Raw genomic sequence first — 13574 nt, forward strand, 5'->3', positions numbered from 1 at the left:
CAGCACACAAAGGGTCAGCTGTGGCTCAGTTGGTAGCACACTCGCCTCTGAGTAAAAAGGTTCCACTCCAGGGGCTTGAGCGCATAAAGCTAGGCTGATACTCTAGTACAGTGCTGAGGGAGTGCTGCACTGTTGGAGGCCCCGTCTGCGCTCTCAGGTGGACATAAAAGATCCCATGGCACTATTTTGAAGTAGAGTAGGGGAGTTATCCCCGGTGTCCTGGCCAATATTTATTCCTCAACCAACATAACTAAACAGATTATCTGGTCATTATCACTGATTGTGGGAGCTTGCTGTGCGCAAATTGGCTGCCGCGTTTCCCACATTACAACAGCGACTACACTTCAAAAGTACTTCATTGGCTGTAAAGCGCTTTGAGATGTCCGGTGGTCATGAAAGGCACTTTTAGAAGTTTGGAACACTCTTCAGCAAATGGCAATTGATGCTAGATCAGTTTTAAATTTTAAATCTTGGTGATAGATTTTTGTTAACAAAAGGTATTCAGGGATATGGGGCAAAGACAGGTATATGGAGCTAGGTCGCAGATCAGCCTTGATTTAATTGAATGGCGGAACGGGCTCGAGGGGCTAAATGGCCTACTCTTACGTTCGAAAATGTTTTGGGCAAGAAAGAGACCCCAGTAGTCTTATCTTTGTAGTCACGCAAGATGGAAAAACAGTCATTTCTACAGCCCTGTATTTTATAATGTAAAATTTAAACCTGTTGTGAAGATTTTGCATTCTAACGGTTTTAGTCATGTCATACATTTAAATTGTTAACTAGTGCATGCTGTGGTGAACTTTTTTCTTTTTCTGGGGGAAATATAGAAATGCTCATTCAAAGTTCGGATTGTTTGAAAAAATGAATCTGCTTTGTAGTTATTCATTGAGCATCTTTAACTTTCCATTCTGCTTTCACTTAGTTGTGTATTGCATTTAATTTTGGATTTTTTCCTTAGGTTGGAACTTTAGATGTCTTAGTGGGGTTATCTGATGAACTGGCCAAGTTGGACTCATTTGTGGAGGGGTAAGTTTGTTGAACGCTTAAACGGGTTCTGACAGCATATTTACAATACTTCTGATCGGTTCATTTCTGAAGCATTCTGTAAAAGACTAATACAAGAATTACATTTTGCATATGGATAAATGGTAAATGGGTGCTTTAAGTTCACATTTCACCGAGCTATATGATTTTCACAGCAACGAGCTAAATAATTAGGGCTCTCCCTTTTATGAAGTAATGCCATCATATGAGTCACGTGGGCTATCTGGTTAGCCAATCTTCACAGCATTTAGTTTGCATATAGTTGTGTGTAAACAAGCTACTTTAGGCACATTGTCCTTGAGCCTTTTTGGGTTGTGAAGCAGAAGAACCATGCATCATGTTTGTCATGATGTAACATAGAACTATGGCAATACAAATGTGGCGGGAACTTCTCAAACACTCATGGAGATGCGATTTCTCTAATAGTTTTATTTTAAAAACTATTTGGTATACCTTGTACTCATAAGAATTTTTTACTTGAAGGTGATTGGATGTATTATAATACAAAGCAATGGATATTGTAAATTGGCTGCAGAGTTCCAAACAATCCACTTGTGATTATGAATCGAAGTGCAATTCTGTGTTGCACATAATGATCTGTGGAAGGTGACTTTTTCTCCAATACTGTTGCAATTCTTATGGAAATTTTAAGCCTAAGAAATGTTTAGTGAACTTTTATTTGTTGTAATTCATTGTATTATGCAGTTAGAGTTTAGTAGTGCAACCAATAAGATAGTTAGCATACATGTTATAAGATAATTTAACATTTGTACCAAAGGATGACAAGGTAACACTCTGTCTAAATTTTAAACAATACCCATGTACCTCTGGTTTATAATGCTTTACTTTGTTAGCCAAAATCCTCCTTGTTATTGAAGCAACCATCTACTGCTCACAGAAGAAGTATATTGACAGTCAGATGTGGCTCAGTGGGTAGCACTCTCCCTCCTGAGTCAGAAGGTTGTGGGTTCAAGTCCCACTACAGAGACTTGAGCACAAAAATCTAGGCTGACACTCCAGTGCAGTACTGAGGGAGTGCTGCACTGTTGGAGGTGCCGTCCTTCGGATGAGACATTAAACTGAGGCCCTGTGTGCTCTCAGGTGGACGTAAAAGATCTCCTGGCACTATTTTGAAGAAGAGCAGGGGAGTTCACTCCTGTCTCCTGGCTAATATTTATCCCTCAACCAACATCACTAGAACAGATTATCTGGTCATTATCACCTTTCTGTTTGTGGGAGCTTGCTGTGTTAAATGGCTGCTGCGTTTCCTACATTACAAGAGTGACTACACTTCAAAAGTACTTCATTGGCTGTAAAGCACTTTGGGATGTCCGGTGGTTGTGAAAGGCGCTATATAAATGCAGCTTTTTTTTGGAAGAACCAAAATAGGGACCAGAAATCTGTTCTTTAGCTGGAGAAGAAGTGGATTTTTTTTTCCAGTGAGGGCAAACCAGTTGCTTTAAATGTCATTTTGAGGCTGGAATTTCAAATTGGTTTCTGAGAATATAGTGCTTTTATGTCTGGATCTGCCATTGTGTTGAGAATTACTTCACTGTTGGCATGTTTATTGTGGAGTGAATAGGATGCTTCTGGCTGTTGTTGGGGGTCAAAGCCAGTATATAAACACTTGCTATATTTCTGGTTACTTTCCTGTGATACTGCACTGAGATTCCTACCCTAAATAACCTCATTCATATCCACATAAGACATTTCAGAGTTTGATATTCGAGATTTATTAATCTCACTTTGTGGTTAAACTTGTTGAATTAATACTTTAACCTTGAATTTGGATCAAACTCTGAGTTCAGTTCCCACAACCTCCTTTTAGTATTGGATAATGTCTTTGTCACATCTTGAAATAAAGAACTAGTAATTGCAACAAGATAAGAACAGATAATGCTAGAAATACAAGTATACCTGTGGTAAACCACTGTCATACCTGTCTGTGTCTGTATGTGTATTCCACTAGGTACAGGTCTGGACATGCCTCGGCTGACTCCTCCCACTATTCCAGGTATATAAGTGACTACCTCCCAGTCCCTTAGTATTCTGGACGGGTCAACCACTCGAGACAAGACCTTCATTCTTTAGTTAATAAAAGCCTGATTGTTACTCGCTCAACCTCAGTCTTTTGAGTAATTGATGGCGCATCAATTTTATTAACTAAATTTTTTATAATGGAGAAGATCCTCACACCAGCATGCCTGGACCTGGACAGTCGGGAAGCGGACGCTTCCACCAAGTTTGCTCACTGGCTCACGTGCTTCGAGACATTCCTGACTGCCTCCACTGCGGTCGAAACGGATGCGGACAAACTGTCTGTCCTGTTCTCCAAGGTGAACCACCGAGTGTACTCAGTCATCCGGGACGCGACCTCGTACACAGCCGCCCTCCAGCTCCTCAAGACCCAGTACACGCGCCCTGTGAACGAAGTATATGCTAGGCACCTTCTGGGGAGTCGCAAGCAACAACCTGGGGAATCGACTGAGGAATACCTCCAAGCACTGTCCGTGCTTGGCCGGGCCTGTGGGTGTAAGGCGGTAACACCCACTAAGTACATGGAGGAACTGATCCGGGATGCCTTCGTAGCGGGCCACAGGTCCAACTACACCCGACAGCGACTGCTGGAGCAGAGTGACCTCACCCTCGACAAAGCCTCCGACATCGCACTAACGCTGGACGCAGCCTTCCGGGGCATGGATGCCTACTCCTCTGCACCGTGGACGCCGCGGGGAACGACAACCTGGGACACGGTAGGACAGCCCCATAGCACCGTGCCACCCCAGCCACAGCCCAACAACGGCCCAACTACCGCAGCAGTGTCCCAAAGCCAGACAGCAGTATCCCAAGGCCAGAAATGCTACTTCTGTGGCCAGGCCAAACACCCCAGAGCGCGCTGCCCGGCGAAGAATGCGACCTGCTCGGGCTGCGGGAAAAAGGGACACTACGCCAGCGTCTGCAAGGCCAAAGCCACCCCGAACGCCAGCAGCGCCGCGTGTGGGCCGTGCGAGCCGCCATCTTGGGCAACCCCAGCCATGTGCGAACCACCGCAGCAGCAGCCATCTTGGACGACTCCAGCCACATGGGAATCATGGACACTGCCATCTTGGACACCAGCCGGGACGCAGCAGACCGCCAACCCCCCCCCATCTGATACTCGCAGCAACACACCGACCCCTACGCTGGCCTCTGTGACGCTGGACCAAACGAGACCGCACCAGCTAGCTCGGTCCAAAATGGACGTTAAGGTAAACGGCCATGCAATAAACTGCCTTTTTGACTCCGGGAGCACAGAGAGCTTCATCCACCCCGACACGGTGCGGCGTTGCTCTCTCCCAGTCCTGCCTGCGCACCAGCGGATTTCTATGGCCTCCGAGTCCCAGTCAGCGGACATTGGCGGCTACTGCGTGGTGACACTAGTAGTAGACGGGACTGTGTTCAATAATTTTAAACTCCTGGTCCTGCCCGACCTCTGCGCTGCCGTTCTACTGGGGTTGGATTTCCAGTGCCACCTCAAAAGCGTTACGATGGCGTACGGTGGCCCCCTCCCCCCACTCACAGTCCGCAGCCAGCAGCCTCCAAATTGCCCGCTGCGCACCAGATGCAACCTCTCCACACTCAGAGTCCCACCCCCCCCACTGTTTGCTAACCTCACCCCCGACTGTAAGCCCATCGCCACAAAGAGCAGGCGATACAGTGCCGGGGACAGGGTTTTCATCAAAACCGAAGTGGAACGGCTCCTGAAGGAGGGGATTATTGAGGGCAGCTCCAGCCCCTGGCGAGCCCAGGTTGTGGTCATTAAGACCGGCGAGAAACAACGCCTGGTCATCGACTACAGCCAAACAATAAACCGCTACACCCTGCTGGACGCCTACCCACTCCCCCGCATAGCTGACATGGTCAACCAGATCGCGCAGTACCGCGTCTTTTCGACCATTGACCTGAAATCAGCGTACCACCAGCTCCCCATCAGCCCTGAAGACCGCCAGTATACTGCTTTTGAGGCAAACGGCCGCCTTTATCACTTCCTTAGGGTTCCCTTCGGCGTTACCAATGGGGTCTCCGTCTTCCAAAGGGAGATGGACCGGATGGTCGATCAAAACGAGCTGCAGGCCACTTTCCCTTACCTAGATAATGTGACCATCTGCGGCCATGACTTGCAGGACCATGACGCAAACCTCGAGAAATTCCTCCGCACCGCCCAACTCCTGAACCTGACATATAACAAGGAGAAGTGCATATTCCGCACAGACCGCCTCGCCATCCTTGGCTGTGTTGTAGAACACGGGGTCATCGGTCCCGACCCGGACCGGATGCGTCCCCTTATGGAACTCCCACTGCCCCACTGCCTAAAAGCTCTGAAGAGGTGCCTAGGGTTTTTTTCCTACTACGCTCAGTGGGTCCCCTACTATGCAGACAAAGCCCGTCCGCTGATCAAGTCCACCTCTTTTCCCGTGACGGCAGAGGCCCGCTTAGCCTTCCACCGTATCAAGGAAGACATTGCCAAAGCCACCATGCACGCAGTGGACGAATCCATCCCCTTCCAGGTGGAAAGCGATGCGTCCGACTTCGCTCTGGCCGCCACCCTTAATCAGGCGGGGAGACCTGTGGCATTCTTCTCACGAACCCTCCAGGGCCCAGAGACCAGACACTCCGCGGTCGAGAAGGAGGCCCAGGCTATCGTGGAGGCTGTGCGTCATTGGAGGCACTACCTGGCCGGAAAACGATTTACCCTGCTCACTGACCAGCGTTCAGTTGCTTTTATGTTCAACAACAAGCAGAGGGGCAAAATCAAAAATGACAAGATCTTGAGGTGGAGAATCGAACTTTCCACCTACAATTACGAGATCTTGTACCGGCCTGGGAAGCTCAATGAACCCCCAGATGCCCTATCGCGTGGCACCTGCGCCAGCGCGCAGATCGATAGGCTGAGGGCCCTCCACAATGACCTCTGCCACCCGGGGGTCACCAGGTTCTTCCACTTCATCAAGGCCCGCAACCTGCCTTACTCCATCGAGGAGGTCAGGACCATGACCAAGAACTGCCAAGTCTGCGCTGAGTGCAAACCGCACTTTTATAGACCAGACAGAGCCCACCTGATAAAAGCCACTCGCCCTTTCGAACGCCTGAGCGTCGATTTCAAAGGGCCTCTCCCCTCCTCCGACCGCAATGTGTACTTCCTCAACATCATTGACGAGTACTCCCGGTTCCCGTTCGCTATCCCCTGCCCGGACATGACCAGTGCCACGGTCATTAAATCTCTGAACAGCCTCTTCACCCTGTTCGGTTTCCCCAGCTATATCCATAGCGACCGGGGCTCATCGTTTATGAGCGACGAACTCCGCCAGTACCTGCTCGCTAGGGGTATAGCCACAAGCAGGACCACCAGTTACAACCCCCGGGGGAACGGACAGGTGGAAAGAGAGAATGCAACTGTTTGGAAGGCCGCCCTACTAGCCTTAAAGTCTAGGGGCCTTCCGACCTCCCGCTGGCAGGAGGTGCTCCCCGATGCGCTCCACTCGATTCGGTCACTTCTCTGCACTGCCACCAATGCCACCCCTCACGAGAAAATGTTTGTCTTCCCAAGGAAGTCCACATCGGGGACATCGCTACCGCCATGGCTGACGTCCCCAGGGCCGGTACTACTGAGAAGACACGTGAGGGCCAATAAAACGGACCCCCTGGTCGAGAGGGTCGACCTCCTCCACGCCAACCCCCAGTACGCTTACATTGCGTACCCGGACGGGCGGGAGGACACAGTCTCCATACGAGACCTCGCACCCTCGGGGACCGCTGTAACCCACTACCCATTACCACCCCCCCCCCACGACCCGATATCCAACCCCAGCAGCCGGCACGCCTGAGCCCGTCACCCACGAGGACTACACTCCAGGGCCCCAGCCTACACGGGACGCGATGCCGGAAGCTCCACCACCCCTGCCGTCGCCACGTCGATCACAGCGGCAGACAAGACCTCCGGAGAGACTCCAATACACGAACTTTTAAATACACTTCACCCCGCCGGACTCATTTTTAAACAAGGGGTGAATGTGGTAAACCACTGTCATACCTGTCTGTGTCTGTATGTGTATTCCACTAGGTACAGGTCTGGACATGCCTCGGCTGACTCCTCCCACTATTCCAGGTATATAAGTGACTACCTCCCAGTCCCTTAGTATTCTGGACGGGTCAACCACTCGAGACAAGACCTTCATTCTTTAGTTAATAAAAGCCTGATTGTTACTCGCTCAACCTCAGTCTTTTGAGTAATTGATGGCGCATCAATACCTATCTGCATGTGAAAAGGAAAAAAATAGCTCGTCAGAACTAGAAAACGAAAAAGTAGGCAAACTGCTTTCATAGGACTTATTGGGTTGAGTGTCAAATGTGTTAAATATTAATACAAAGAGAAACTGAAAACTGGAATAATTTTTAAAAACCTAGGAAAAAAGTGAAAATGATAATGTACATTGATCACAAAGATTTTAGAAAGGCAAAAGGTAAGTAAAATAGTTCCAAAATAGAACCTGAATAGATGCTGCTTCGTGGGGGTGAGGGATAAGATTGCCCGAGATACTAGTCCGTGGAGCTGGTCCTGAGATGCTATTCAGTTTTGGATGGGGAGGGGGGGCGTTGCTCAATGTTGGAGGGGATGGATACACAGGCGGTGGACAATTAGGACAGGGACAAGGCAAGGACGATGATCTTGGGGCTGCCGAGTGGGTGGGCTACACATGGGCTGCGGGGGGGGGGGGGGGGGGGTGTGTGTGTGTGTGTGTGTGTGTGTGTGTGTGTGTGTGTGTGTGTGTGTGTGTGTGTCTGGAGGCACAGTTGAGCGATTGGCTGGGGAAGATTGGGAGTTTATTGGCCAACAGCTGCAGCGCGAGGCTCTGGGCCAAGGAATGGCCTGCCGAATGCTCGGGGACTGTTGTGGGCCTGCGGAACGTGGCCAGGGAATGGCCTGCCGAATGCTCGGGGACTGTTGTGGGCCTGCGGAACGTGGCCAGGGAATGGCCTGCCGAATGCTCGGGGACTGTTGTGGGCCTGCGGAACGTGGCCAGGGAAGGAGTGCAGGGAATCTGTTTGGCGCAAAACAAGTGTGAACTTTCAATTTTACTTGCTGATTTAAAAAAAAAAGGCATGTGAGCGACGCACGCCGTTATTAATGTGCAAATTGGTCATCAGCTTGTGTCAAGGAAGAGATGTCCTGTGAATTGCGAATCCCCACAAAGTACTGGCTGATTTGCGCCGCTTTACAATAACGGCACCTCGTTCTTAACCTCAGCATGATTTTCATAAGTGAAGTTGCTGCATTTGCACATTAATTGCCACAGTTTAATTTAGTAATTAATAAAACAAGTACCCTTTTAACTACGTGATAATTGTTAATCAACCTCTCTTGTCCAGAAAGTGAACAATTAAGTCTGGAGTTTCATTCCTTTAGGTAGTGAATTGTTGGAGATTTTTAAAAATGCCAAATTTTAAAATGTAATTTTTTTCCTCATCTCTTGTTTCTCTCTCTCAATCCAATCCAATCTTTCTTTCTTTCAACAGCAACGACTTGTATTTATATAGCACCTTTAACATAGTAAAACACCCCAAGGCGCTTCACAGGAGTATTAAAAGACACACAATTTGACACCAAGCCACATAAGGAGAAATTAAGACAGGTGACCCAAAGCTTGGTCAGAGAGGTAGGTTTTAAGGAGCGTCTTAAAGGTGGAAAGAGATGTAGCGAGGCGGACAGGTTTAGGCAGGGAATTCCAGAGCTTAAGACCTAGGCAATGGAAGGCACGGTCACCAATGGTTGCGTGATCATAATCAGGGATGCTCAAGAGGGCAAAATTAGAGGAGCACAGATATCTCTGGGTGGGGTGCGGGGTTGTGGGGCTGGAGGAGATTAGAGATAGGGAGGGGCAAGGCCATGGAGGGATTTGAAAACAAGGATGAGAATTTTGAAATCGAGGCATTGCTTAACCAGGAGCTAATGTAGGTTCCCCTCTCTCTGTCTCTACCTAATTTGACATTGAATTCACACACTCTAATTCACCCTCCTTCTCAGTCCTTCCTCTGTTTATTTCTCAATCCTTAAATCTCATTGGTTAAGAAGGTACACTGTTTGTCCCATTGGTCACCAAGGGCCCTGTTGCCCTCCCTGCGCTATCAGCTCGCACATCCAGCAACGTTGAGCTGAAGGGTGCAGGAGCAAGTCCAGCTAATGGGGCGTGCCGTGAGATACCCTGCTCCAGAAAGGCCTGTTCTTCTGTCCGGACCCGAGCTTGAGTTAGAAGTTTTACCAAGGCTTTGTGTGCTGGTGGTTTACAACTACAGGAAACTTTGGTTTATCCGGAGGTTAACTGTCCGGAGTGCTCGATCCACCGGCAAAATTCAGGAGTCGGTTCAGTAAGTTTTTTTTTTCTTTTCGTTGCTTTTTTTTCACCAGTCAGGCTCTGCAAGGTCTAGCTGAAGCTGTTGCTTAGCTACAGAGACACTTGCAAGCTACGGCCGACTGTTTAGAAGCTGTTGCTAAGCAACAGGGTTTGTTGCTAGATACGGAGCTCAAAAGCTCCGTATGTTTTAACATTAGCGCTGGTTTGTCCGGCAGTTTTGATGGGACGGCAACAGCTCGGTCCCGTCGGTGCCGGATATCTCAAAGTTTCCTGTACTGTGCCTGAAAATAAATCGTAGGAGTTGTGATTTGCTCCTGCAGAGCTACAATATCCCAAGTAAGGAGACCTCGGTTACAGTACTGTACAAGATCAGGCTCCACAATATAGAAAGGATGTTGAGTCTTTAGAGAGGGTGCAATGCTGATTCACTAGGATGCTGTCTGTTAAGAGGAAATACAAATATGAGGAAAGATTTTAATAATTGTGGGTTTTTTTGCTAGAACAATGAAAATTATGGGGTGATATGATTGAAGTGTTTAACGTTGTGACATGATGGGCCAGGGTAGATAGAAACAGACTGTTACCAGTATAATAAAAAAAAATGATTTCTCCCCAGCTTATCTGATGATGTTGCTCCTTCCTGTTAAGAATTAATTGATTTTAGACAAGCAGACATGAACACCATTTGGTCCAGATCTGTAAATTCAGTAGCCTGTGAAGTTTGATTTAACCTGCATTTCTGATTTTCTAATGGAACTTGTGATCTTGTGAGCAGTTCATGGAGTGTTGAACCATATTTTACTGCATCATGGCTTTGCTGTTTGTCAGATCTAGTCAGTAGTAGTCCATTTGCTGTTGGTGTATTTGTTATTGAAGTGATGGTATAAACTTGGAAGATTTAATATAATTGCAAATAAAAATGGTTGATTGCATTCTTTCCTTCAGAGCAGTATCAGTAGGTTTCCCCCTCTCTAAAACAGGTGCGAATCTCAACATTTAGATGTGAAGCCAAATGATTTTTAACGAGATGGTTGTGGAATCTGAGAGGTGATCACTTTTTGTATTAGGGGATCAAAGTAAGTCATTTACATCTGACTGATTCTAAGGGTGATTTTCTAGCTTTGACATTTAGAACATTTTGTATATTGAGAAAGCTAAACATTTTAACTTGGGGAAACTGTGGCAGGTTTAAAGAGCATTCAACAGATTGGGATGAGCCAAAATTCAGAATGTAAAATGCTCTGACAGATGAAGATGCATTTGACTTGAGCTGGACACTGACCTTTGAGCGATCAACATTAAATCTTAGACAATCTAGTATTGTTGTGATTATTTTATTGTATAATTGGGTGGAGTGGAAATCCTTTTTGATATAGAAATGTAAGCTTGCCTTTTGAAAATTCGGTTCATGCACTGTCTTTTGACTCCTAGGTTCAGATTCGAACCCCCTCAAACTGATGGAATTGAATTCCCTCGTGGCCATTGGGTTCCAATGTTGAGTGACATTGGGCAATCTCAGTGCAGTGCAAAACTGCATTTAATTTGGCAGTAAATTTGCAAACCTAAAAATTACCAGATGTGTTTTTTTTGGTCTCAATGTGGGTGACATTGGCAAGGCCACATTTTTTGCCCATCACTAGTTGCCCAGGGAAGGTAGCAAGCCTTATTATTTGTAGAAATACAGGAAACTTTGTGCTATCCGGCACCGACGGGACCGAGCTACTGCCGGACACTCCAGAGTTAATGTTGAAACATATGGAGATTTTCATCTCCGTATGAATCAACAAACCCTGTTGCTTAGCAACAGCCTCTAAACAGTCAGCAAGCGTCTCTGTAGCGTCTCTAGCTGAAGCTGTTGCTTAGCTACAGACCTTACAGAGCTTGACTGTTCAAAAAAAGCAAAGAAAAGAAACGAAAAGAATAAAAAACGGCTCCTGATTTTTGCCGGTGGCTCGAGCTTGCCGGATGGTTTGCCTCCGGATAACTCAAAGTTTCCTGTAAGTGACTTTCTAGGCCACTTAGGGCATTAAAAGTCAACTATGTAGTGTGGACGAGAGTCACATTTAGGTCAGACCAGGTATGTCTCTGAAGGACATTAGTGAACCAGTTGGGTTTTTACAACATTCCTGCAGCTTTCATGTCACTTTTTGGTGCTAGCCCACTAATTACCAGATTTACTGAATTAAATTTTGGTGAGATTTGTACTTTCAGCCTCTCGGTTGCCAGTCTAGTGCGACAACCGCTCTATTACCGTGCCCAAAATGCTACAGTATTTCAGTGTGTGGCTCACTGGGGAAAAGCAAAGGGCGCTTTATGCTGTATTTGCCCTGTGTAGATGTATTAGTTAAATGTGTAACCCTTGTTCTGGTCTTCTATTTTCAGTGTTGTGAAGAAGGTGGCCCAGTACATGGCTGATGTGTTGGAAGACAGTAGGGACAAAGTACAAGAAAACCTTTTGGCCAGTGGAGGTAAATGGGAAAACAACTGAATTATAACTGATTGTTGTACTTGGTATTTGCTGCAGTGCTGTCTTTTGTAACAGTTGTAGGAACTGAATTCTGTCCTGCGCTTCATGCACCAGTGAATGTTGTATCTATAACTGAGACTGGTGATTCAGTTATTGTGCCATTGTGATGGTATTAAGTGATCAGTCCTCTGGTTTAAGTTTCAGAAAATTCAGAATGCTTGGAACAAAAACACTAGTTTTAGTTGTTTACAGGTGACATTCTGCATATTTATCCTAAAATAGCCATTGGGCCAGTAATTCCGGTCCCAACGCGTGAGTACGGACGGGGTACTCACGCGTGGGCCCGTTGGAAGTGCCGGATTTCAGCATGCACAGCGTATGCGCGGGAAACCAGCATTTCCTCCAAGGGGTTCAGAGGTCCAACGCGTGCGCGCAGGACTCTGCGCGCACGCGTTGAACTTCCTTTTTGACAGGTTTGCCCGTGTGTAAGGGCATCAACTTTTTAGAAATGAAAAAAGGAGACGTAAGGACTTGATTCTTTAAGGTAAGTGGTCTATTATTTAAAATTATAACATTTTTTCCCACAGCTTTATTGTTTTTAAGGACTTTACAGTAAGGTAAGTTTATTTTTAGACCCGATTTCTTAAAATATTTTTTTCAAAAATTTGATTAATTGTTTAAAATAGTTTTTTTAAAGTTATTTATAGTTCATTTAATTAGTGGGATGTTTTAAAAAAATTTATTTAAAGTTTAAGTAGTGTTTTGGGCGCCCGTAGTTTTCATGAGTTTGACAGTTCTTACTATCAAACTCATGAATGAAGTTTTCCCTCCCCTGATTGGCTGCCCAGTGCTCACCTGATCCCAGCCAGCACATCGAACTAACTACGCCACTGGATCAGGCAAGCACAGCGCGCCGACAGCTGAACCGGGCCAGTGACTGGAATTCCAAGCAGGCCCAGGCTTCAGCTGTCGGCGCGCCGGGTAAGTGCACATCGGGGGCTTGCACGCGCGGCAAGCCCCCGAACCTAATTTCTGGGCCATTATGTAATTAGCTTAACCGCATGGAGCAGACCGTGCCAACTGAATTAGGAAATGTTGTTGATCTGTTTGTGCACTTAGGAACAGGAGTAGGCCAGTCAGTCCCTCAAGCTTGTTCCTACATTCATTGATATCATGTCTGATCTGTATCTTAACTCCATCTATCCGCCTTGGCTCCATATCCCATAATATTCTTGACTAGCAAAAATCTATCAATCTCAAATTTAAAATTATTAATTGAGCTAGCATCTACTGCTTTTTGTGGGACAGAGTTCTAAATTTCTACCACCCTTTTGTGTGAAGAAGTGTTTCCTTGACTGGACTGGCTCTGATTTTAAGGTTATATCCTCTTGTCCTAGACTCCCCTACCAGCGGGAAAATGTTCCTGTCTATCTACCCTATCAATTCCTTTCAAAATCCTAAAAACCTCAATCAACTCACCCCTTAACCTTCTGTATTCCAGGGATACAAGCCTAGTTTATGTAATTGCTCGTCATAATTTAATTCTTGGGACCCTGGTAACTTTCTGGTAAATCTGTGCTGCACTCCTTCCAAGGCCAATATATCCTTTTCTAAGGTGCAATACCCAGAACTGTACACAGTACTCCAGATTTGCCTTCAATTCCATAAGCTTT

At 46.6% G+C, this 13574-nt stretch overlaps 1 protein-coding gene across 8 annotated transcripts in view; it reads left to right on the top strand.

The window, feature by feature from the left end:
* Positions 1–13574, top strand: part of LOC147115171 (V-type proton ATPase subunit C 1-A) — a 159906-nt gene that overhangs the window by 87026 nt on the left and 59306 nt on the right. For 6 of the 8 annotated variants that reach the window (XM_085993492.1, XM_085993494.1, XM_085993493.1 and 3 more), the window contains 2 exons: positions 959–1026; positions 11817–11902. In XM_085993492.1, the coding sequence (XP_085849618.1) occupies positions 959–1026; positions 11817–11902 (154 nt within the window). Of the gene's footprint in view, positions 1–958; positions 1027–8655; positions 8739–11816; positions 11903–13574 lie in introns of those variants that run through there. The other 2 variants (XM_085993496.1, XM_085993495.1) reach the window with 2 other exon arrangements.

The sequence above is a fragment of the Somniosus microcephalus genome, chromosome 7 (genome assembly GCF_052327205.1).
Source record: "Somniosus microcephalus isolate GS21.2 chromosome 7, FLI_Smic_1.0, whole genome shotgun sequence".
Lineage (NCBI taxonomy): Eukaryota > Metazoa > Chordata > Chondrichthyes > Squaliformes > Somniosidae > Somniosus > Somniosus microcephalus.